Source organism: Cucurbita moschata, unplaced genomic scaffold (genome assembly GCF_002738365.1).
Source record: "Cucurbita moschata cultivar Rifu unplaced genomic scaffold, Cmos_1.0 Cmo_Scf00001, whole genome shotgun sequence".
Taxonomy (NCBI): Eukaryota; Viridiplantae; Streptophyta; class Magnoliopsida; order Cucurbitales; family Cucurbitaceae; genus Cucurbita; species Cucurbita moschata.
The window spans coordinates 602,875-628,914 of NW_019268517.1; the positions used below are offsets into that span (position 1 = coordinate 602,875).

The window sequence follows — 26,040 nt, forward strand, 5'->3', positions numbered from 1 at the left end:
TTTTTTTTTTTTTTTTCTTTTTCAAAATTCATTTCAAAAAAAAATAAATAAATAAAATATATTAAAAATATATATCCCTACCAATAAATTAATAGGAGATAAATGCATTTTTATTGTATTTTGTCAATTTTATCTCTAATAAATTCTTCGCCTAGAATTGGTTGCAACACGTTAATGATGAACTAGGACATTTCTCATACTCGTTTGAGATGAGGATAGAGAGATCGAGGGTATTAAATAGAGAGACGCTGTTAGAACAGTTAGCATGAGACATATCTCAATACCCTTTGACGGTGAAGAAAAATTAAAAAAAATTTGTAGCGATTTATTAAAACTTTTTCTACCCAGACAAAAAAAAAACAAAATTTTTTTGGAGTGAATTAATATTAAAGAGTGAGACACCCCTTATTTTTAATATTAAAGAGTGAGACACCCTTCTTTTGTTACAACAACAGTTTTTTTTGGGAGACACCCATTAGAACAGTTAAGTCCCGAGTTTTTTTTGGGAGACACCCATTAGAACAGTTAAGTCCGTAAGTACGGAGTGAACTCTGTAAGGATATTAAAGAGGGAGACACCCATTAGAACAGTTAAGTCCGTAAGTCCGTGTAGGGGAGAGTATTAAATAAGAGTGAACTCTGTAGGGATATTAAAGAGGGAGACACCCATTAAAACAGTTAAGTCGGGGAGAGTATTAAATAAGAAACACCATACATCTCTGATATTAATTGATAAGTTTTATTAATTTCAATAAATTCATCTTATTTCAAAAATAATTTTGATATTAATTGATAAGTTTTATTAATTTCAATAAATTCATCTTATTTCAAAAATATTTAAAAGAGTTTATTAATAAGAGTTAAATAGCTATTTTTGAATATTCTTGGCAAAAATATATTTAAAATATGATTTTTTTTTTCAATATATATATTTGAAATATTAGCCCTTTTTAAATATATATATATATTAGCCCTTTCAACTTTAAAAAAAATATATATTTGAATTACAATACGAATTCTATTACAACACCAAACTCGTAGTCGTTCGACTCATACTCAGTATGAAAACTTGATGAACTTTGAATTAAACTTTGAATTGGGTTTCTTGGGTTTCTTTTTACTTTATGTCTTGCTCGGGATGAACTTTGAATTGGGTTTCTCGGGATGAACTTTGAATTGGGTTTCTTTTTACTTTATGTCGTTGCTCTGGATGAACTTTGAATTGACATGAGCTAACATGGCAATCGAGTTATAGATGGATAGTGGCTTGTTTAATGAAGCCATGCACGGATTCCTCTTATCACATTGTGTTTTTCTATCTATTCTAGTTCGGTATCACTCCCTTCCATTTTCGACTTGTCACTACGTGGTAAATTAGCTATAGAAAGCACAAAATCCCATTCTGTTTTTTCTATCTATTCTAGCTCGGTATCACTCCCTACAATTTTCAACTTGTCACGACAGGGTGAATTAGCTATCGATAGGAATGTAGAAATATAATTCAAAATTAACTGAAACTAGCTAAAGATGAGGGACAAGGACATTCCCATTTTTGGTATTCATTTCTGTAACTAAACGCAATGTAGATCTAAACCTAAGACATCAAAACGACTGGTTTGAATGCAAAAGTCGTTCGTTCGTGGAGTCAAATCAGCTCATATCATCATCTAGCTAACAATGTAAACAGTACAAATCAAAATTCATCAACTTAAATAAATTTTAGTAGTCAATAAGCATATGAACTAAAAGAACCCAAGCAAAAATTAACATTTAAAAGAGAATGAGCATTCTATTTTGAAGAAACCTCTAATTTCTCTGTATACAACTTCAACAATCCAGGAATGCGGTTCTTATGAGGCTCGATGAATTTGTCTAAGAAGCGTTTTTCTGTGGACACAAACAACAAAGGAAGATTCACATGTTTCTTAATCAAACCATTTGACAACAAAACTTGATAAACAGAACCTCTAGGAACAATCCTATTCTTTAAACTATGAGAAATTAAAGAAGGTATTCTAGCAATGTAAGACGATTCACATCCAATTTGGTTGACAAAAAAATCCACTACATCGTTAATCTCATCCTCAGAAGCCATCATACAGCAGGGGGGGGCCTTCTAAAAGCAAAAAGGATCTCTTCTTCCGGCCATCCCCATTTCCTATAAACTTCAACCTTCTTTTTCCATGTAGATTTGCTCATTGCTCGCAGAGCAAAAACAGCAAGAACAAACTTCAATCGCAGAGAATTGAATCCCATTTCCTTAACTTCCTCCACAATCTTCTTAAATCGAATGGAACTTATCAAAAACACTCGAGGCTGGGATCTAAGAATGCTTGCAATGTTTTAATCGGGCACTCCAATTTGTCTCAAAATTTCAACATTCGGACGAGCAGAATTTTGAAGATCCCAAGTGAGAAGACCCCCACACCGTTTTATGGCTGCAATAGTCTTCTCCTCAGTTTGAAGCAAATCATGAATATAATTAAAGGATGGAATGATTTGTCAGTTTAAACTTCGTTTTAGAATAGCAGGAAATCACAAACTAATTTAGCAACCTCAGGAGAAGAAAGGCCTTTAGATTGGAGGAACAACAATTTGGGCAATAGGGTTTCTTCGGGGTTTGTTGATAGAACTTGAGGGAATTTCTTGATAAGCTCAGAGATTTGTGACTTTGAGAATCCATGATTCTCAAATAACAGAATCACAGGCTTCTCATTGCTCTCAAAATCAACAAAATTAGAAGCCAACGACGCAGATTTCGGAGACGATACAATCTCGGAAGAAGTCAATAAGAATCTAAGAGATTTCAACGGAGATCCGGAAAACGATCCGACTGATAATGCAGTTCTAACTAGAATGATTCTGCGAAGCAAATGGTACATGACTGTAGAAACTCAGCGAGAAACAAACTGACCTGATGCTTCCGAGAAGAAGAATGGGAGAAACCACGAACGCCAAGAACAGAGACAGGGAGTGATAAAACGAATGTCCCTGCTTGTCAAATTGCAAGCACTTGTTTCATTTGGGTATTTATAGCGATGTTCTTTCCCTTTTATATGGGCCGGCCCAATCATTGAGAGGTTCAAGATGACCCGAGAAATAAATGGGCTTCTCAAATTATAAAATGGGCCGGCCCAAATATTGATAGGTCAAGGTGACCCGAGAAATAAATGGGCTTCTCAAATTATAAAATGGGCCGGCCCAAATATTGAGAGGTTCAAGGTGACCTGAGAAATAAATGTCGCTGACCGAATACTCTTCGGAACCTAATCCAACCCAACCTTCCGTCTTCCGGTTGAGTTGAGTTGTCGGGTAGTTTTTTCCTTTATTGTTATTATTTTAAAAACTCCATTTATACACGATACCTGTTATATTAGTAACTAAAATATCATCAAGTTCAAATATCGAACATTTACCTGTCACACCACATCACTAATATCAATTACAAACGTTAAATATTCTTAACATTAAAAAAAAAAAAAAAGATTATTTATTTTTTAAAAATTCAATTTAACCCAATATATATATATATTTATTTATTTATTATTTATTATTTATTATTTTTATTATTATTAATTTTAACCAATAAGTTTAAAAATTTAGTCTTTTCTCGAAAAAGTAATTAGTTATAATTGATATATATTATATAATTTATATATATAAATATAAAAGAATGAAAATTAAAGATGAGAAGTGGGGCCCAGTGCAGGCCAATGAGAAGGCACGTTAAGTGCTTGATGAAATGCCAAGACACATATGGGGGACCAATCCATGGCCCCACTCGATTGCCCTCCATATTTTTCACACCCACAATTTTTTTTTTAATTATTATTTAAAATTTTGTTTACAAATTAAATCATTAGTGTTTGACACTCATTTTCTTTTAATTATTTTACGAGCGATATGTTACTTTTTAAGTCCGTGTTTTTTTTTTTTAATGCGTGTAATTAGGTCAAGACAAGAATTTATCAAGATTTTATTGGTATTCCATACTGCGAGATCCCACGTTGATTCGAGATAAAAACAAAACATTCCTTATAATAGTGTTAACTTTTCATCTCAAATTGGTTGTGGAAGGGAATGAAACGCTTCTTATAAACTGGGTAGAAACCTCTCCCTAGTAGACGCGTTTTAAAATCGTGAGACTGACGGCGATGCGTAACAAACAATATTCGCTAATGGTGAGCTTGAGTTATTACAAATGATATTAAAGTCAGTTACTGGGCGATGTGCCAGCAAGAACAATGGTCTCATTGATTCTGAGATCCCACCTCATTAGAAGAGGGAAACAAAACATTTCTCTCGAGATCCCACGTCAGTTGGAGAAAGAAACAAAATATTTCTCGTGTTTTAAACCCGTGAAATAAACGAGCTAAAGCGATCAATATTACATCTCCTAATAACAATTTATTTTAGAATGTATTTTTTATTTATTAATTAAGCGATTTAAATGTGATATAAAATTGTGGTGGCGTGATCTTAGGCACTTAAAATAATCATTCATGGTTTAATAATTTTCAGAGGATTTTCATTTGTTAATAAATAATAATAATAATAATAAAAGTCCGATTCCAAGTGTGAACAAATCAAGGTATTGATTATTAAAAAAATAATAATGTATAAATATTGTCGCAATATTTCTATTTCGAATATTTATTAATTAATTTAAAATTCAACCATCGAATATTCCCTTAAATAACATTTGACACATGTTTTTTGTATGCTTTGTTGGACCCTAAGCTAAGATATTGGTTGAGAATTAATTGAATTAAAAAAAACGTTTTTTTTTTAATGTAATATATATGACTGAAAATTGCAATTAGTTCTAATTATAATTTAATTAACATGATTATTTTTTAATTATTGATTTTCTCTTATTAATTTAAGTAGCAAAATTATGATATAATTTTGAGAAATTTAAAGGGCATAATTGTAATTTCATTGAATTTAATCCCCGATCAATAATAAAGAGAATTAAGCTTCAAAATATTGTTTTATTTTTTAAAATAATTTTAGTCCACAAAATTGCATAAAAACTACTTTATATTTTTATTATATTTAACAAAAGTTATAATCTTTATTGATAATTACTTTGAATAATTTAATATTAAAAAAAATTAAATCTTCAATAAAGCTAATATAAAAAATTTGTTAGATTACAAATTTATCCTTAAATATTTATAATTTATCTATTTAGTCTTAATTTTAATTTTTAATTTTATTAGCAATAGTCAACCCGATATTTAAACTCCCAATAATAATATATATAACATGACATAATCAATTATGTTATATGAACAAAATCATATATGTCGATATGTTTATTAAACAGATAAATCTAAATATTTTTATTTTATTTATTGCGTTAATTAATTACTTAGATTTAATCAATATTAGTATTATTGGATTTAATTCATAAATTTGGCCCATGTTTAATTTGAAGCTCATCTCCAATTTTTTACCATTAAAATTTGGGGGAAAAAAATTGAGAATTGACAAAAAGAGACAGAGCTCACAGGGAGTAGTATAGTTCTGCCCGTATTTTACAATTTCCACAACGAGCAAATAGCTCGCCGACACTCGGGAGCTTGGGCACAGTGCCGCGAACCAATTACAAAAGAGTACTCAATTACGAAACTACCCCTCCACTTGTGGCTATCGATCTTCCAAGTCAAAACACACAAAAACCACTTTCCCACCACCGGGTAACCGCCTGGTTCGGTTTCCGGGTACTTTGCCGACACGTGGGTTTACTTTCCGGGTCGACCCGACAACCGGCGCTCCCATATACGGGTACATTTAAGACTTCTCACCAACTCTCCAACCCCTCCCAAAAACGTCGCCGTTTTCATTAGCTTATGCTGACGTAATCTAATCGATATTAGCCGTCCATTTACTCGTACTGAATGAATCCCACGATCCACCTTCTTCCAAGCTAACTAGATTTATTTTTCTTTTTCTAAAATCCCTTTTTTTTCTTTAACTAAAAAAACAAAAACTACTTGTTTTGACTATTCTCTCCTCTTTCCACCGAATTCTGTAGAGAGGTTTTGTAGGAGCAATAATTTGTTTTTGTTTTATATATATATATTTATTTATTTATTTAAATTTTAAAAATATTCTTATTTTCTTATCCTTTGTGACACGAACAATTTGATTTTTTTAAACTATAATTATTAGCTGTGAGAATCGTGTTCAAGTAATAACTTAAAGTGTTTATAAACTATAGATAAGATTATATGTTTGGTAGATATGTCTCATTTTTTAATTGTAAAAAATTAATTGATTAAAATCTGAACGAACAATAAATTATTTAATATTTTTTTATAAACATGTGAATTATAATATTAATATTTCACAAAATGAAAACAAGCAACTGGGTCTTAATCATAGAGAAACTTCTTTAATAACAGACGTAACTTTTAAAAACTAAACGAAAAAACTATTATACGGTCACGTTCATGTTTATCTAAAATGTATTGCTTAGGATCGCAGTGCGATTGTGACACTTAACACATTTTATTGTTTATTATTTTAAAAAATTGAATTGGTCACTAGTTCGTTTATGGCTCAGTTGATCTCATTAGTCTTAAATTTCAATTTTGAAAGCTACCCTAAAGACAAATTATTATTTAAGTCACGAATTAAAATTTAATCATTTCATAAAGGTTTTTTTTTTTTTTTTTAAAATAAAAACAACTTTTTAAGGAAGATACCTTTGTAACATGCCACCTGGACTTTTAGAGAACATAACCTCAACATTGTTCTAATTCTATTCAAGGAAGGAGACAGCAACCTCCCGAGATTTAGCTCATAATCCCCTAATTATCCCTCTTTTTAAGTACACCCTTCCATGCAAAATGACCGATTTGCCCTTCTCTCTCTCTCTCTTCCTTAGCACGCTTTTTGTAATGAACTCCCCACTTCACTTTATTTAATTTCTTTTATTAGTTTATTACGAAAAATAATTCCTTTTTGTTTTTTTTTAATCCAAATTTTTAAATATTTTATTTCGGATCTCAATGAAATTATTAAAAAATAAAAAAATAAAACTTTTTTTTTTTTTTTGTGAAAAAAATCGAGAATTAGTAAGTAACGTTTCTAATGAGATCAAACGTGTATAACGTGTATAAATGTGTAATTGCCACATACTCGACATGATACTACACGTCGTAAGATTCAATAATTGACTTTTTACGTGTACATAGTACTAAAATATCATTTATCACATAACATACATGTCAGATCCCACATTGATTGAAGAGACGAACAAACCATTCTTTTATAATGGTGTGAAAACCTCCCCCTAACAGATGCGTTTTAAAATCGCGAGACTGACGACGATACGTCATAAGCCAAAACATACATGGGTTTGAGCCGTTGCAAATGGTATCAGAGTCATACACGTGACAATGTGTCTGCGAGGACACTAGCTCTTAAGGGGGTGAATTATGAAATCTCACGAACGAAACATTATTTATAAGAGTATAAAAACCTTTTCTAGCAGACGCATATGAAAATCGTGGGGATGACAAGCTATATGTAACAGTCAAAACGAACAATATTTATTAGGAGTAGGTTTTTACTATTTAAATTTAATAAATAAAGTCAAATTTAATTAAAATTATATATATTAACTAATTATTTGAGGTGACATTAAGCAATAAATTAAATTTGATTTGATTTATACGGATTAAAATCATTGCCATTTGATGATGAAATTGACCATATAGAATCTTGATAAATTTTATTCTTAATTTATTATATATTTTAATTTTTAAATATTTAATATTTAAGCTATTATAAATGTAATTCAACTAAAATAAGGGAAAAATATATGAGTTATATATAAGCTTTTTTTAGGAGTATTTATCATAATTTGAGAGAAAAAAAAAATTAATTTTTTTTAATTATATGGATTAAATTGCAACCAAATTTAAGTACATATATTAAATATATTTTAAATTTAATAATTTATAATAATACTACAAATTCGAATTTCTAACATGATTTATGTTTAAATTAATCTAATTATATTTAGGTTGACTTTTCAATAATTTTTTAAATATTTTATTTATGAAAATGAAGGAAATCCTCGTTTTAAGTGTAGCAATGAATTCTATTTAATTTGAAAATATGGTTGGAAATGAAAAAAAAAAAAAATTAAATACATATTTCTCAAATAAAATATTATGCCCCATCTCAAACCATCCCCAACGCTATCCTAAATATTTAATCATTATTTTCATAATTAAAATAATTTTTTTATTTATTCAGAAAAAAAAAACAAAATATTTAAAATAAAAGAAACTTTTTACCATTTCTCTAGAATTGTTAGCTCGTAGCACAGTGAAATTGTATGATCATACCCAATGACTCGATATGAAAGACAATTTACCCTATAACTCGTACTACCATGTCTTCGTGTTTATTCCCTTTGAGCCCAGCTCGTGATTAAAGAAATATAATCGAAAATGAAATGAGGATAACAACTCGAAAATAATGGAGAACCCAGTATCGAAACTGTACTCTCATGTAAGTTTAAACCGATTGTTAGCTAAGATTCTATCTCTCGAACTCGAAATGAGGTAAGTTTTTATGCAATTATCGACTTTAAGTTTATTTATTTATTTATTATCATTAAAAAATAAACTAAAAAATGATATTGCGCTAAATAATTTGTAGAATTTTTAAAATTTATGTTGAAAAAAAAAGGGAAAAATGATTTAATTTTATTAATGATAAAAATAAAAATAAAAAAATAATTTTAGCGTTTGGCGCGTATAAAGACCAACCAACTCCGACACACAAAAAGAGAACCTCTCAAAGCTATGGAACAGAAAGGAAGAGAGAGAGAGATGAAAACACAAAGCGCTTCTAGAGAGAGAAAACAGGAAGAAGAAGCTCAAACAGAGATACTGTAGTGTAAGAGAGAGAGAGAGAGAGAGAGAGAGAGAGAGAGGGAGAGATTGAGAGAGAGAGAGAAAAAAGGGCAAAAAAAAAAAAAAAACCCACAAAATCCAAAAAGAAAGCGCTTCCCCAACTCCATTCATCTTCCCCAATCTCTCTTCAGACGATCCCCATGTGATCGGAACCTCCATTCTTCCTGCAACAATTCAATATTCTGTTCTTCACTCATTACTGCGGAATCAGTCACTAATCCATCACTTTTCAGTCATTCAACCAGCGGAGGCCGTACTATGAAGCCGTACGGTCAGTCTATGGAAGGCTCTCAGTCCGATCCGTCGCCTGAATGGACTGCGTCGGGACCTGATACAGGTCATGGAGGTCAGTTTCTCTACACTGCATTCCGACTTCACTCTTGACTTCTACAGATTTTCGCTTCGATTCGTCGGTTTTAGTGGTTTGCTGATGGTGTTTGTTTGTTTGTTTGATTTTTTATTTTCCGATAATGTAGAGCCGGTTTGGCCGTTGGGATCGAGGGAACGGGAATCGTACCCTGAAAGGCCTGAAGAGGCTGATTGTATATACTATCTACGTACCGGATTTTGTGGATATGGCTCTCGTTGTAGGTTCAATCATCCTCGTGAGCGTAGCGCGGTATTCCTGTCGATCCTTTTCTGCTTGACTGAATTGGTCTAATTTTAGGGCTTACTTCGAGGTTTGATTGGGCTTTAAGCAATTTGATGCTTCGAACTGCTCTACTCAAGCTTCACTTCGATTATTTTTTGAGTTTATTTGTTCTTGTTTACTTTTCACTCTACGAAGATGAACTTTTCTTTTAAAATGTTATCGTCGAACTGTCGGCAAAGTGCTTTCAACTTTAGGCCTCTTTTTTTTATTCGTTGATTTTGGTGGATTTCGCACTGATCAGGTTTTGGGAGGTTCGAGAACTGGTGGAAGAGACTATCCCGAACGAGTAGGGCAGCCTTTGTGCCAGGTACTTTGTTTTGGTGGTTCGATTGGATATGAAACTGTTCGTATCTAGTCTTCATTGGGATGATGTTGGACAATGTGCGTTAGTGAAATTCTGTGAGAGTGTAGGACGGGGGCTTGTGTGTTTATTTTGACTACGATGTGTTCTAGTTGGTTGATTAATGTATATGCATAGTATCTTGTTCATGGGTTGTGACTGTTCTGTTGATCTGAATGAAATCTGCAGTACTATATGAGGACAGGAATGTGCAAATTTGGTGCTTCCTGTAAGTATCACCATCCTCAGCAGGAAATGGGTTCTCTCAGCCCTGTGTCTTTGAATTTCTATGGCTATCCACTTCGGCAGGTTCGTGCTCTACTTCCTTTTGTACGCTTTGTTTGTTTGTATGTTATTGTTCGAGTTCGAGGACACGCACTGATACATTTGTATATGTCCAGGGGGAAAAGGAGTGCTCTTATTATTTGAAGAATGGGCAGTGCAAGTTTGGTGCTACGTGCAAATTTCATCACCCTGAACCGGCTGGTTTGCAGTTTCCAGCACCATCACCCGTTCAGGTTGCACCACTGCCAGCTCCAATGCCTCCTGCACCGTCTGTTTATCCGCCCGTGCAGTCTCCATCTGCACATTCGTCACAGCAGTATGGAGTAATACTAGCAAGGTCTCCAATGCTGTCAAGCCCTTATGTTCCCAGCCCTTATGGTCCTATGTTGGTCTCCCCAGGGGTTGTACAATTCCCAAGTTGGAATCCTTACCAAGTATGTGCAGTTCCGTTATTTGCCATTTTGTTTCCTTTTATCCGTTCCCCTAATGGAGCTGTGAACAATTGGTGCAGGCACCTATGAGTCCAGTAGCCTCTCCCAGTGCTCAACCTTCTGTTGGATCAGGGCAACTTTATGGTATGGCACAAGTTTCGCCTTCTGCACCTACCTATGCTGGATCTTACCAGCCAATGCCATCTGCTGGTGCGTCAAGTACTAGCCAGAAGGAGCACTCGTTTCCAGAAAGACCTGGGCAGCCAGAGTGTCAATATTACATGAGAACAGGGGATTGTAAATTTGGATCTTCTTGTAGATACCATCACCCACCAGAATTGGTTAATTCAAGATCAAGTGTTGTTCTTAGCCAAATAGGTCTTCCTCTACGCCCGGTTAGTCTCTCTAAACACAAAAACCTCAAACTTGGATTAAAAATGATGCTTTGATTGTCAATCTTTTTTTTTTTGTCTATCTTATATCTTGAGTCACTTTTCCCTAACTAATATAGTTTGAGCGTATCATCCTTTGCCCCTTTTGGACGTTCTTAGTGATTGACATCAGTTTTATTGTCCAAATGTCGATTCTCCAAATGTTATTTAATTACAGTAAAAAAACTACTGTTGAGATTATTGCTCAGGTCTATGGGAGAAGGCTTAATGCTCAGCCATCCATAAGATGTAGTACTTTTCCCTATAACTGATTGCTCAAGCTATGAAATTGATGATATAATGCTTTTCCTGCCCTTGTTTTGAATATCTGAAGTGGTTATATGTCCATAGAGCATGGTTTGACTGCTAAGTTGCGGACATTTGCAGTTAGGTCTCTGCTTGAGTAGTTAACATAGGTGAAGTATTGAAATATGTATCATATTCCGTAACAAAATTTCTTGTTAATACTGGAACTTAGGGGACTTTTTGTCTCAATATTTTACGGTATAAAGTTGGAAGAGCTCATATAAACTTCATGTTACATAAAACAAAAATTGTTCCCCCTTGAGGACTATACGTATTGGAGCTGTTAGATTTAGGGTTTTGTAGTGCTTAAATTTCCTTTCCTTTTCTGCATAGCAAGAGCTTAAAGTGGATAATAAAGGAAGTTCTTGCTAAAAGCAGTTCAAACATTGATTGAATTTTAGTCTTCTTCTTATTCTGCAGCTATGCAGCTGCTATCCTTGCGAGTCAAAAGGCTAGATTGAGTTTATTATCATTATTCAAATACTACGTTAGTTTAGATTAATGCATTTTCTGGTAGCCATTTATCTCTTCTTTCTTAATGTTTATATGGTTTTATTTCTCTCTTTAGCCGTGTTGGCAGATGGTTTCTAACACTACCTTTTGTCAGGGTGCACCACCTTGTACTCACTTCATGCAACGAGGAATATGCAAGTTTGGCCCTGCATGCAAATTTGACCACTCGATGGAACGACTTAGCTACAGTCCATCTGCATCATCTCTTGCTGATATGCCAGTGGCACCTTACCCTGTGGGATCGGTAGTCGGTACTTTAGCCCCATCATTTTCATCCTCAGAGTTGAGGCCTGAACATTTTTCAGGACCCAGAATGGATTCTAACCCTTCAAGAATGTCTTCATCAATGAGCACCTCTAGTGGATTGGCTGGTTCAACTACATCGAGGACAGAAATGCATTCTCATTCAAATGTTCAACGATCTTCTCAAAGTTCTGGCCTGTCAGCGAGCAGTACCTCCAGCACCACCAGTGTGGAGGGACGTACTTGAAGTATGCTGCCTCAGGATCAAAAGATCCCTATTTTTTGCCCAATCCCAAAACCAAAGACCTTTCCTTTTCCCATTATAATGGTCCCATAGTCCCAGGTCTAGCATACATCAGCTCTGACCTTCTGTGTCCATACAATCCTTATATTTCAATTTATCTCAGCCTGAATAAGTTATGGTCAACCTAAAAGAATGTAGCAAACTTCGTACAGCCTTCTTCCTGCCTTTAGAATAATCCTGAAAGCAGCATAGCAAATTAGGTAACTCTGCATCACAACTTCATTCCTTGGAGTTTGTCGCCCAGTTTGCTGCTTAGATCGATCTTCTTCGAGACATACAAAATGGTCTGTTCCACGGTGATTTCTTTTCGAGCTACACTCAGCTTATGTCTATCTCTTTCCATGTTTTCCTATGACCAGGGAACAACCTCTCAATTCAAATTGAATATGAATTTGAATCTACGTTATATTCCCACTCGTTTTTTCCCTCATTTATTGCGGAAAAAGATGTATTTAAGACTCGGGGAGTCATCCCATTGGCAATGTGATCTTGTACGGGATTTTAATATCACGTTATGTAGTGACATTCAATGCTGGACTTGGCTTTGAATGGATTTACAAAGTTTACATTTCAAAAGAAACGTGCAAATTCTATAACAATTGCCTTCTATATTTTGCTTGTGATATAATGCAGGGCAGTCCTTCCTTCTGAAGTCTTGTGAACTTTAGTGCTGAAATAATACTCCTCTCCCCCACCCACCTAACTTTTGATAATGCGTAGAAAAATACTTGTGCTACAATACAGATCTCTTCTTGCTGTTGAACTAGGAGAGCCATGATGATGCTGCCCCAACAATGTGAGGTAATTCTTCCCCCAATCTGGCTATTATTAATATCTGGTGGCTATTGAACTTGCAAGATAAGATTCACTGATGGGTTATACTGTTGTTTATTACTAGCAAATAGACAAATCATGATAATATGCTGATATATGTCTGCTGATGCCTCTAAGCAATTCATTTTGTAATGCAGGTTCCTGATTTAGTTTGTCTAAGAGGGAATCTTTTCAGATTCAGATGTCCACCTCCTTTCCCCCTTTCTGAAGGTAACTGTTGCTTTCTTGAACATTCTAGAAGTGACCCCATTTGCAAAAGTCAAGGATAGCAGGCCTACACATGCCAACAAAAAGCTTCAATCAGTCGAACCCCCAAAGCCAAGCAGCAAAATAGGTAAAAGGAACAAAGAAGAAGCCGCCTCAGCCGAGAAGACATGGGACAGTGAATGAAAAACATGGTCAAGCTGGTCCCAAATATGGCTAAAATGCACTGGTGAGCTTCTGAAACCGAAAGGTCTTTTTAATCATAAATGGGTCTTTTCCGTAGTTAGGTGTTCTCAAATTCTCCCTACCCGAAAAGTTATATGCTATTTAAACCGTTGTGTTGCCTTTTGCTTTTAGTGATATAACATTACTTTTAAAATCTTCTCTCATTCTTACTTTCAAAAATCTATCTCCCGTTTTCCAAAACCTTCTCAAACATTGTCCGGCCACCTGCGACACAAATACAAATTGACTTGACTCACTTGGTGTTAGGAGTCAGTGTCGCACAATCGCAAAGTCCACTGCCAAAAAAAGTGCGATTGTGACAAGTATAAAAGCGCTTTCCATGGAATCACTTTTCAGAGTAGTCGGGTTTATAAAAAAGCTATGTTCAAGAGATGAACTCTTACCCTTCCAAGATCCTCTCTTCATTCATTCTTAGAATGTTTTGTTGATCTGTTGATGAGCTCTAAATGGATCTCCTTCTCCCAATGCCTTTTATATTTTGGGTATTATTCTTGTGTGCTTTCTTCCTAATTCTCAGTTGCATATTGTTTATTTTCTTTCTTTAATCATTACCCTTAATTTCTAGATTCTTGGTCAAATTTCCCCTTTTTATTTTATCCTCTATTTACAATAATAATAGAATTTCCAAGTTCTTCACATGTGGACATTCCAAGTTTGTGTTGTCAATTTAAAAGGACATACATTTATAGACAATTCAAAGCAGCCTTAGATTAGGGTATGTTACTGATTAACATTTTAATTTGACCCTTAAAGATTAGGACAACTGTCCTTATCATATCCCTTGATTTGTACACCCACATGTCCCTATGTTTGGCTTCTTAATTCCCAAAGCTTACCCACTTTTTAGTTTTTTAATATTACTAATTAAGACTATACAAATGACAAATAAGTCAACCTTTTCCCATTTGATTCGGTCAACTTTAACAAATGTTTTGATTTCATCCACATGGACCATACCCTACTAATTATAATATTTTTAATTTATACTTCTTTTACTAAGTTTTGATGAAAGAAATGAGTTGAAGAACTTTGTAAGATTTAATGCCAATCATGAGTTTAATTAACATAGGTGTTTGTTAGTATGTAACAAAATATATTTTAGCTAAGTTGTGAAAAATGAGAGAGATTTTTGATTTTTCTTTGAGTTCAGTATGTGAGAGTGAAAATTTGTGATATCTCATATGTGTTGGAGAGGAGAACGAAACACCCTTTATAAGGGTGTGGAAACTAGCATTTGCGTTTTAAAGCCTTGAGAGGAAGCCCGAAAGGGAAAGCACAAAGAGGACAATATCTGCTAGTGGTGGACTTAGACCGTTACAAATGGTATTAGAGCCAGACACCGAGCGATGTGGCTAGCGAGGAGTCTGTTCCCTGAAGGGGGGTAGACACGAGATGGTGTGTCAGTAAGGACGCTGGGTCCTGAAGGGGGGTGCATTTGCTGGAGTCCACATCAATTGGAGAAATGAACGAGTGCCAACGAGGATGCTGGGCCCTGAAGGGGGGTGGATTGTGATATCCCACATTAGTTGGAGAGGAGAACGAAACACCTTTTATAAGGGTATGGAAACCTCTCCCTAGCAGACACGTTTTAAAGTGTTGAGAAGAAGCCCGAAAGGGAAAGCTCAAAGATGACAATATCTACTAGCGGTGGGCTTGTGCCGTTACAAAATCGAACCTCTAATCTTTTTGTTGAACATTTGACACTTTACCCAATTAAACTATGCTCAAATTAACGTCTTTTCTAATGGTAAACCCCAACTCGTAATCATTTTTAAGTTTATACGGTATACAAAGATCATCTTTTTTTTGACCCTTTAGGTAAAAAAAAGATGATCTTTGTATACACATGATTGGAAAGAATATACTTGTTCCTTCCAAATCTATTCTTTTAAAAGAATATTGAAGTGATTTTGCTCTCAACAACAGAACAGCACTCGAGTAAACTTTCCCTGTTATAAAAACACTTCAAACCAGAGATTGGCTATCTGTCTATAAAACAAAAGCATTGTAAGTTTTTGTCTTCATTAACATTACAAAATGACAAAAACAAAAGTGGGGAACAGAGAGAAAACAGTAGCTTTGGAGATTAAAACATGAACTTTTTTTTTCATATCACAGTAGGAAATACAAAGCAGCAGAGAAAGTACATGCATGAAAAAAATAATCATAATAATCACTATCTTTTAGCCTCAGATTCACCAACTTCAAACCCATTGCTGCTCAAAGCAATGGATACCCAAAATCAAATGCATCACCAAAAGGAGGAACTGAAGGACAACAAGTAGAAGACTGAGGCAACAAACCACCATAAGAACTGTTCATAAATGGATGAAAAGCTTCATCTTCACCCACCATGGCAGAGGAGGATGAGGAAGAAGATGAGCTATTGATTATTGCTGAGAGTTCATCACCATTACTCTCCCAAATTTGCTGTTTTTCCCACACTCCATCATTACAACAATTTGGTTCATTCACAACAGAGCCATAAGTCATGGCTGAAACATCCAGACCTTCAAAAGGAAGTGTGTCAATGGAGTTTGAGCCAAAGAAGCTGAATTTTTGAAGATGATCATTTGATTCAATGGATCTATGGCTGTTCTTGAGCTGGGTTTTGTGGGTAGAGTCTGAAGGGGGTTTCAAGCAATTATCAGGTACAATGCAGCTCAAGTAACCAGAGTTGGAATCATTAGAGAAGAAGAAATTGGTGTCATGATCATTAGCGGAAACATGGTGATTTGATGAAGTTTGAGGAATGGAGGGCTGAGATTGAGCTTGATGAAGAACAGGGGAGTGAGTATCAGAATTAGGAAGCAAAGTTTGGACATCAAAAGCAGAGAGAATGGAATGGAAAGTTGAGGTGTCAGAGTAAATGAAGTTGGTTCTTGCTTGAGTACCCTTCATTGACAGGGCTGCCCTGTCATAAGCCAAGGCAGCTTCATGGGCAGTGTCAAAAGTGCCAAGCCAGTGCCTTTCTTTGGTTGTTGGGTCTCTAATTTCAGCAGCATATCTGCCCCATGGCCTTCTTCTGACACCAAGGAACCTTCCTGGTTCAGCTTGTTTTCTTCTGCCTCTTCTCTCTCCTCCACTTTGAGATATTGGAGAAGAGTTTCTTTGAATTAGAGCAAAACCCATTTGAGATTGAGCAGTTTCATAAATTGGGTAGGCTTTATCAGAGGCTTTGGAGGTAGCCATTAGAACAAAAGGGAAAAACCAGTAGAATATGAAGGGGAAGAACAGTTTGCAGCAGAGATAAAGGGAAGCTTTAGAGGTTTTTTGGGCTTGGGATGAAGGATTGAAGCAGCTCCTGAAGCTCTTTTTAAAGAGTGTGAGTTGGTGAAGGAGAAAAAGGAAAGAAAAAAGAAGAAAAAGTACATTTTACATGTCATTCTATGGAAGACCCTCACTGTTCTTATTCAATCCCTTTAATCACTCTGATATGAAAGAAAAAGGTACAAATCCAGGGATATTGTTTTACAATCTCATCAAATATAATATTTGAAAACGCTATTTACTTTCTTTTCAAGTCCCCATAACAGTTGGAACTATCCCTAAAAGAAGAACAAACAAACAAAGAAGAAGAAAACACACCAATTTGAATGTGTTCAATGTTTACATGGCTCAAATAACCCACCAATTTGGACATGTTTGTGCGCAGTTTAAGCCAAACAGAACCAAGGAAAGAAGTTTGGTTTGTTTGTTGTCTCATTTTAGTCCATATACTTTTTTCCCGTAATGTAACGTGTTGAGGATTGTTGGGAGGGAGAAGAGGATGATCATGGGTGTATAAGTAAGGAATACATCTCCATTGGTATGAGGTATTTTGGAGAAAAGCACGAGAGCTTATGCTCAAAGTAGACAATATCATACCATCGTGGAGGTTCGTAATTCCTAACATGGTATCAAAACCATACTCTTAACTTAGTCATGTCAATAGAATCCTCAAATGTCGAACAAGGAAGTTGTGAGTCCTCGAAGGCGTAGTCAAAAAGTGACTCAAGTATCGAATAAAGGGTGTACTTTGTTCGAGGGCTCTAGAGAAAGGAGTCGAGTCTCAATGAAGGGAAAACTATCATACCATTGTGGAGGTTCATGGTTCCTAATGTAACGTTAGCCAAAAAAATGCATGTAATAAGGCCAAATGGAGATAACGGGCCAAATCTCTCGCTATGTCAATGGCTTTCTAAGTTGTTTGTACATGCAAGTACCATATCAGGTCCATTTGGTTTTCACTTAAATCCAAACTAGAATATCTATTAACATTTAAAGTTATTACACAAACCAAAGTAGAAAAGAGAGACACAAAAATGCATTTTGACTAACAAATGATAAGACAAAAAGTGTTCCTCAGGCTTGTTTGAACACTGTGATTCCCTCCAAAACAGTTCATTTTAATGAACAATGGTGGGTTGAAAAGAGAGAGAGAGAGAGAGAGAGAAGGATGAAAGAAACAAAGAGCAAGCTGTAAAAAACTGAAGAGGAAAACTAGGCTAGTTTGGAACAGAATGCCTGTAAAAAGTAGTACAATTTCCCAGCTTAACTTTCTTTGAGACCTTTTATCAAACAGTTGAAGGGCATAACCTTGAATGAAAGAAACATGGGTCAGTTTCTTTTCACTCTGATCTCCAAAAGCAATGATAAAAAAGGCTAGATAGAGTCAAAAAAGGGGCAAGACAAATTAAGTTGAGAAGGAGATTAAACTGCAGCAAAACCAAGAGCAAAAGCAAAAGAAAGGTGCATATGTGGGGCATCTAAAATCAGATATATAATAGCGCAGAGGTTTTTGAATGATACTCAAATTCACATGCTAAAATGGCATTGGGAATAGCATAAACCAATCATAATCCAATTGGGTAAGGCTTGTTGTTCTTGTTTTTAGCAAGGACTCCTCACAATCATGCTTCCACCAATATTAAACATAATGATTGAGGCATATTCTGACTGTAAAAAACATCTCAACAACAAGACAAATGGCAGAAAGTGGCACATAAATAATATATAATACTAACATAAAACATTCATTCAAATGAAAGGATATGAAGGTTATTATATTATGATGATCTATCAAACACATTTCACTAACTCGAAAAACTTCCCTTCTTTTTGGTATAAAAAAGTGTTGATTCTTTTGATTTGTTGTTTGTTCATAGTCATAGAAATGATGGATTCTGTCAATGACTCCCCATTGACTGATCCACTAAAATCCCAAACGGACAAACACCCATTTCCCTAAACAGGGATTTCTAGTGACCCATTTGAGCAAATTAGAGAGAAGAGAGAGATTTTGGTGTCCTTTTTGTTCTTTTGGGAAAGGTTACTTGAAGACAACACCGAAAGTGGAAGAGGGCAATTTTTTTAGGGTTTTGGAGAATGGGAAGCACATGGAGGGGAGGTGAGGGGGCAGGGGAAGGGGCAGGGGAAGGCGAAGGGGAAATGAAGTGATTTGGATGAGTTTTTGGGCATTCGAACACCACAAAGTTTGGTCAATCCTCTTATGAAAAGGTGTGTGTGACCAAACCAAACGGCAAAGGCCACACCACCTACTTCTAAAATGGCACTCAACTCACTTTCTTTTCAACTAAGTAATCATTTGATCTTCAATTTAGTTCATAAAGATTTTACCCGAGCTCGGTTTGATAACCGTTTTGTAAATATTAGTTACTTACTGTATCACGAGAGTATGATACTGTGAGATCCTATATCGGTTGGAGAGCAGAACGAAACATTTTTTATAAGGGTGTGGAAACCTCTCCCTAATATATACGTTTCAAAACTGTGAGACTAACGACAATACGTAATGGGTCAAAGTGGACAATATTTGCTAGAGGTGGGGTTGGGTTATTACAAATGATATTAGAGCCAGACACCGAGCGGTGTGTTAGTGAGGACGATGGTTCTCAAGGAGGTGGATTGTGAGATCCCACATTAGTTGGAGAGAGATCGAAACAATCCTTATAAGGATGTGGAAACTTCTCTCTAATATATGCGATTTAAAACCGTAAGGCTGACGACGATACGTAATGAGTCAAAGTGGACAATATTTGTTAGCGGTGAGCTTGAGTTGTTACAAATGGTATTAGAGTCAGGCATTGAGTGGTGTGTCCGTGAGGATGTTGTCCCTCAAGAAAGGAGGATTGTGAGATCCTGCATTAGTTGGAGATGAGACCAAAACATTCCTTATAAGGGTATGAAAACTTCTCTCTAACCGTGAGGTTGATGGCGATACGTAGTGAGTTAAAGTGGACAATATTTATTAGCGGTGAGCTTGAGTTGTTACAAATGGTATCAAAGCTAAGCATCGAGCGGTGTGTCAGTGATGATGTTGACCCCCAAGGAAGGTGAATTGTGAGATCTGATGTTGGTTGGAGAAGAGATTGAAACATTCCTTAAAGGGTGTGAAAACTTCTTTCTAACATACTCGTTTTAAAATTGTGAGTCCGACGATGATATATAACGAGTAAAAATGAACAGTATCTACCAGCGGTGAGCTTCCGCTGTTACGATTACATGGTAGCTTTTCATTTCTTTTTTACGTGAAGCTATTAGATAAATACGAGTCATTGAGACAAAGAAATTAGGAAAAAAAATATGTTTTTTTTTAAAGAAAAAACAAAAAACAAAAACCACTTGAAAAAAAAAAACATCTCTCAAGGTAGTGATTTGGTTGAGGGACAAGAATTTTGCACATTGTTCGAAACAGGCAAAGGGCAAACTTGGGATTTTATTATTAATATTTTCGAAGTGGGTCGCCCGGGATTTGGGGAAAAAGATAAACGTGTTTTGACGACAACTTTCTTTTTTCCCCCTAAAAAAAACATCTTTCTATGTTTTTCTAATAAATTCATACTTTATTTATAAATCTACTCCACTTATATAATTAATATCTTCTTTTTATTTTGCACCGACCCTAAATTTTGAATTCCCGACCTCTTCAAAGTTAGGTAATATTTTGACTAACAGAGTTATCCGTGCATTTATCTTCGACCTATTCAAGGGTCGGAGAGCCACAAACTCAAAGGTCGTCTCAATATTTGTACCAAGGTTCGTCTAAACTTAGACCCGTTGAAGCTTAAGAGGGTGAGAGACCTAACGTTTATTACCTTAAGAGTTCTTCTCCACGTTTGAGCGAGAGAGTTAGAAGTCACGAGTTCTTCCCATCCAAAGCTCTTCTCGACGTTTGGGCCACAATTTAGCCAAACATCGACTGGCTAAAGCCTTGGAGAGCTAGAAACTCAAAGCTTGCCATTTCAAGGCTTTGTCTCTAACGTTTTTTTACCCGAGTTCGTCTAAACTTAGACCTTCTAAGCCTTCGAAGGATTAGAAACCCTAAGCTCGTCTACTAGGCATATTAAAAATGTAAAAACCAAAATAATATTTAAACAGTAAATAAAACGATCAATAATATTTAAACCTTCGATCCTCGAAAATAAGTAAATACCTAACGACTCACTTAACCGTGTGATTAAATTTTTTTTAATAAAAATATAATCCAAAGTTTGAATACATAATTAAAAACTTTTTAATATGGTAAGATTTAGTATTAAATCTATAGTTCTTAATTTAATAATAATCACGAAAGGAAAATAATAATAATAATAATAATATTATTATTATTACTATTATTATTATAATTTAATCTAAAAATTTTATATTCCAAGATTGTCCCTTTGTGTTTTAGCCCTTTTCTGGTTCTACTCTTTTTAGCTATTATTTTATTAACAATAATTTGACCCAATAATAATAATAATAATAATAATAATAATTGAAGCACTCTGACCTTCGTATTGAAGTAATCCTTTTGTATTATCTATACACCTTAAATGCTTTTAAATAAAAATTTAAATATATAAGGAATCAAATCCAAATTAATTATACGTTAAAAAAAAGGGGCGAAATTAATTAAAATAAAAGGAATAAAATAAAAAAAAGAAGACATAAATGGTGTGATCGCACACTAATTGGAGAGGGGAGCAAGGATTCCTTATAAACGTGTAGAAACCTTTCTATAATAGACATGTTTTAAAATCGTGAAGTTGTTAGTGATGTATAATAGGTCAAAGAGAACAATATCTACTAGCGTTGAGCATGAGTAATTACAAATGGTATCATAGTCAGACATCGAGTGTATGCTAGTCTCTGGCCTCTAGAGAGGCGGGAGAAATGAATAAAACATTCCTTATAAGGGTCTAGAAGCCTTTCTATAGTAAATGCATTTTAAAATTGTGGGTCGATACCTAACGGTTACAAATGATATTAAAGTCAGACACTGAATGATGTGACTGCTAGAGGGTGGATTATGAGATTCCACGTTGATGGGAGAATTTTATAATTTATATTTTAAAAATATTTATGAAATTTGAAAATTGAGAAAAAGGGTTTATTTATTTATTTTAATTTAAAAGGTTTAAATGGATAGTGTGTTGGTGGCAGACCAGAGCACTCATGCAGCATGAACGGAAGGACATGAAAGACACAAATTTTGAACATAATTTTGAGCTAATTGGAGCCTTTGGTCAAATGGGGTTTGACCAATAATAATAATAATAATAATTTTAATCCCATTAACTTTTTTTTTTAATTAAAAAATTTGTTCAAAGTAAAATGCTCCAAAAGACAACCTTTTTGGGAAGGCATGCAAAAACCTTTTGAATTAAAAGCTTCTTCACAAGTGGGTCTCACATTTTAGGAGTTTATTGACCTTCCCATTTTACAAACTTTTTCTTAGCTTTTTATTAGGTCAACGGGCGCTCGGGAAGGATATCGAATTATCGATCACGTTTAGAATAGTAATTGGTACCTTGTCCACTGAGCCGGGCTCGATTTGACTACTTAAGGAAATTTTCTTTATTATTGTAACAGTCTAAGCTCACCTCTAATAGATATTGTCCGTTTTAGCTCGTTACGTATCATTGCTAGCCTCACGGTTTTAAAATAAGTCTACTATGGAGGGATTTCTACACCTGTATAAGGTATGTTTTGTTACTCTCTCTAACTGATGTGAGATCTCACAATACACCCCCTTGAAGGCTAGTATCCTTGTTGGCACATCGCGCAGTGACTGACTTTAATACCATTTGTAACAACCCAAGTCCACCGTTAGTAGATATTGTCCGTTTTAGTCCTTTACGTATCGTTGTCAGCCAAACACGTTTTAAAACTGTGAGGCTGATGACGATATGCAATGGGGCAAAACGGACAATATATTGTTAGTGGTTACAATTCGATAAAAGTACTTCATTCTAATCTACTTTCAAATGCATTTTAATTGGTCAAAACACGAGGAAATGTTCTTATACGTCTCAAAAGCTTGAAGTCCTATAAAGAAACCAAACATACGTTAATATTACGCATCATAATTAACCTAACATCGTAGAGTTTCTTGTAACAACTAAATGTTTTAAGGTTAAATAAGTTTGTGAAGAGGGAAGAGTTAGTTGACATTGGAAAATGGAGATAAGAAGTAAAAGAATGGGTAGAGATCACGTGCAATATGATGTACTTGAAATTTTTTTTTGTATAATATATAGAGTCAGATGTACGGTGTAGATTAAGTATTAATTAAAATACATGTGAAGATGTACGGCGTAGATGATGAGTGATTGAGGAATGTGTTGATAGGATAATTATGAACAACAGTGGAATGAACGGTCAAAGATCGGAAAGGGATTTTATGATTAATTAGATTGGACGGCTAACGGCTAAGTCAAAGTGGCAAGAGGGTGTACCTTGTTGTCCCTATCGTAGGGCGCAAACCACTGGATTTACTCTCTTTGCCATTTAAAGCAAGAATTAGAAAAAGGACCGGTAAATTTTTTTTAAAATTTCCATAATCCTCACGGTAACTAGTGACTTAAGGTAAAAAAATAAAATTTTTTTTACCAAAAAAGGTAATGTATATAATAATATATTTTTAAAAAAGCCACGTTGTTTCCAAGAAGATGAACTTAAAAAAAAAAAAACTAACTAAAATTAAAATAAAAATCCAAGATTATAAAATAATAACAATTAACTTACATTTAATTGGCAAATTATATATTTAATTTTTTTCAGTACCCACAAAACTCAAGAATATATGAGCATTTAAATTTTCATCTTGAAAAAATAAGTATATCATTTCATCGTAAATTTGAAATTTTTATTCACAATGTTTTTATTTTGATTAAATTATAAGTTTATTAACTAAACTTTAAATTTTTTAAGTTTATGTGAGATAAGTTATTGACATTTTGGTTAATTAATTTTGAAAACTATTTAATTTTTTATTTTTTTAAATTAAAGCCTAAGAAATACAACGTCTCACTAATTTTTTTTATTTTGTTATATATTTTTTCTATTATATTTAAAATTCAAGCGAAGATTTAAAAAATAATAATATAGTTCTCTTATTTCTTGAGAAAGTATTTGAATTCGAGTCAATATTAAAAAAAAAATTAGAATTTAACTATTTATTTATTTATTATTATTTTTTTTTAAGAAATAAGAGAACAAGCCGTGAAAAAAGAAAATATATTTTTGTAAAATTAAAAAATAAAATCATTATAAACGAATACACAAAATATCAAAATTGATAAATAGAAATTAGAAGTTCACTAAACATAACAAAAATTTTAATTAAATAAAAATAAAAATAAAAATTTAAAAATTCAGGAACTAATTTAATATTCTTAAAGCTTATAATCCTATTAGATAAATTTCTATTAATTTTAAATATATTAATTATATGAATTTGTTTCCCTCTTAATTTTGGTAGGTCCCACACGTTGAATAGATGATGTAACATGGGTTATAAATTAATGATATAGTAATTCTATAAATATTTTAAGCTCATCATAGCCTACTTAATCTCATTATCATCAATTTTCATAATAAAAAAATAAAGAAAAAAAAAAAAAAAACTCATGATATCACCAACATTCTCTTATTTTATTTTTTAAAGAAAAAAACGACCTTTTTTGTTTCTCAAAATCGAAGCAAAGGTAGCAGCCTATGTATATAATATTGGCTTAGATCTGAACTGTTGGAACAATGATGGCCAATCATTTCCATGTAATTAAAAGTATATATTAAAAATTATATTTATTTTGTCAATTCCAAGAAATGTCATTTATTATTCAAACCTTCATTAATGATGAATAATAATAAATACAATTTCTTTATTTTTCTTAACTTTAATTAATTTGTTGCTAATTACCTCATAATTTTGTTTTTGTCTAATTTGTAAAAATATGCTTTAATTATCTACCCATTTTGACATTTTATTTTTCCTTTTTTGGGGATAAGAGTGGTGGATCAATTTATTTGGGGTTTAGAAATATAAAAATAAAAATACCAAATAATTTCCTTAAAAAAGTTTATAGAATTTTAAAATTAAGGAATATGTAATTTTCACTTCTCTATTATATTATATATTATTATTAACAATATGTATGTTCATATAAATAATACATAATGAAAAATTTAAAGAATATATTTTTATTAATCTCAAATTCTTCCATTTATAAAAATATTATAGGTTTGTTAAGAGATTACTTAGATAATTTCTCTTGAATTTTTTTTTTATTTGTATTCAAATTTGATGGAAAGAATAAATATTATTATTTTGAAACAAATTAAATAAAAAGTTATTTAAAAAACATAGGACCAAATACGTGACAAAACTAAATTCACATTTAACACACCAAAGACAATATTAAAAGTTGAAAATGACGTCATTTTCTCTCAATTAAGCAGACCCACATACAAAATTTCAAAAGACTAATCATCGAACTAATATTTTACAAGCAAAGAGATCAGATTCTGCACTAATATTCTCACTCAGCGTCATCTGGTTTTAAACGTGTCACGTTGTTACTTTAAAGTCACAAATGCTTTACCAATTGACTCGAATCGACATTATGCCACCGATTTCGGATCGACATTATGCCACCGATTTTGGTCGTCATTCGACCGCTTTTTTTGACTCGGGTAATGATATTGCTAATAATAATTGCCCAAAAAACTGAAATAATAAAGCTAGATTGTGTTTATTAGGGACAGGCAAGTGTAGAAGACAGGAAGAAGACACATTTGAGAGAGTACATTAATCATGAACAATAACATGAACAGAGGAAGATCAGTACTAGGAAGAATCAGAGAAGCATTTATTTATTTATGGGGAAATGGAAAACGAATGACATTCTGAAAAGAATGATAGACACAATATTTTCAGACAAAGACAGATTTGAGAGAGAAAAACACCACCAAAAAAAATCTAATGTAAGAAATTGCAAGATTTTTTTTTGCTGCATTTCGGGAGGGGGGGGGGGGGGGGGGG

General features: G+C 33.7%; 2 protein-coding genes and 1 long non-coding RNA gene across 3 annotated transcripts; 1 reads left to right on the forward strand and 2 right to left on the reverse strand.

Moving 5' to 3' along the window:
- Positions 1-1,527: 1,527 nt before the first annotated feature.
- Positions 1,528-2,989, reverse strand: LOC111453922. Its single transcript, XR_002712334.1, has 2 exons — positions 2,914-2,989; positions 1,528-1,886 (listed from the first exon to the last, which is right to left on the reverse strand). It is a non-coding gene; the product is annotated as an uncharacterized LOC111453922 (long non-coding RNA).
- Positions 2,990-8,814: 5,825 nt separating this feature from the next.
- On the forward strand, positions 8,815-13,042 carry LOC111443788 (zinc finger CCCH domain-containing protein 34-like). The gene is made up of 7 exons (XM_023081661.1): positions 8,815-9,287; positions 9,418-9,560; positions 9,835-9,900; positions 10,123-10,242; positions 10,335-10,652; positions 10,730-11,044; positions 11,994-13,042. Exons 1-7 carry the CDS (start codon positions 9,200-9,202, stop codon positions 12,387-12,389), a joined length of 1,446 nt encoding a protein of 481 aa, XP_022937429.1. The 5' UTR covers positions 8,815-9,199; the 3' UTR covers positions 12,390-13,042.
- Positions 13,043-15,641: 2,599 nt separating this feature from the next.
- Positions 15,642-17,528, reverse strand: LOC111443804 (ethylene-responsive transcription factor ERF086-like). The gene has a single exon (XM_023081662.1). It carries the CDS (start codon positions 16,920-16,922, stop codon positions 15,951-15,953), a length of 972 nt encoding a protein of 323 aa, XP_022937430.1. The 5' UTR covers positions 16,923-17,528; the 3' UTR covers positions 15,642-15,950.
- Positions 17,529-26,040: the final 8,512 nt, after the last annotated feature.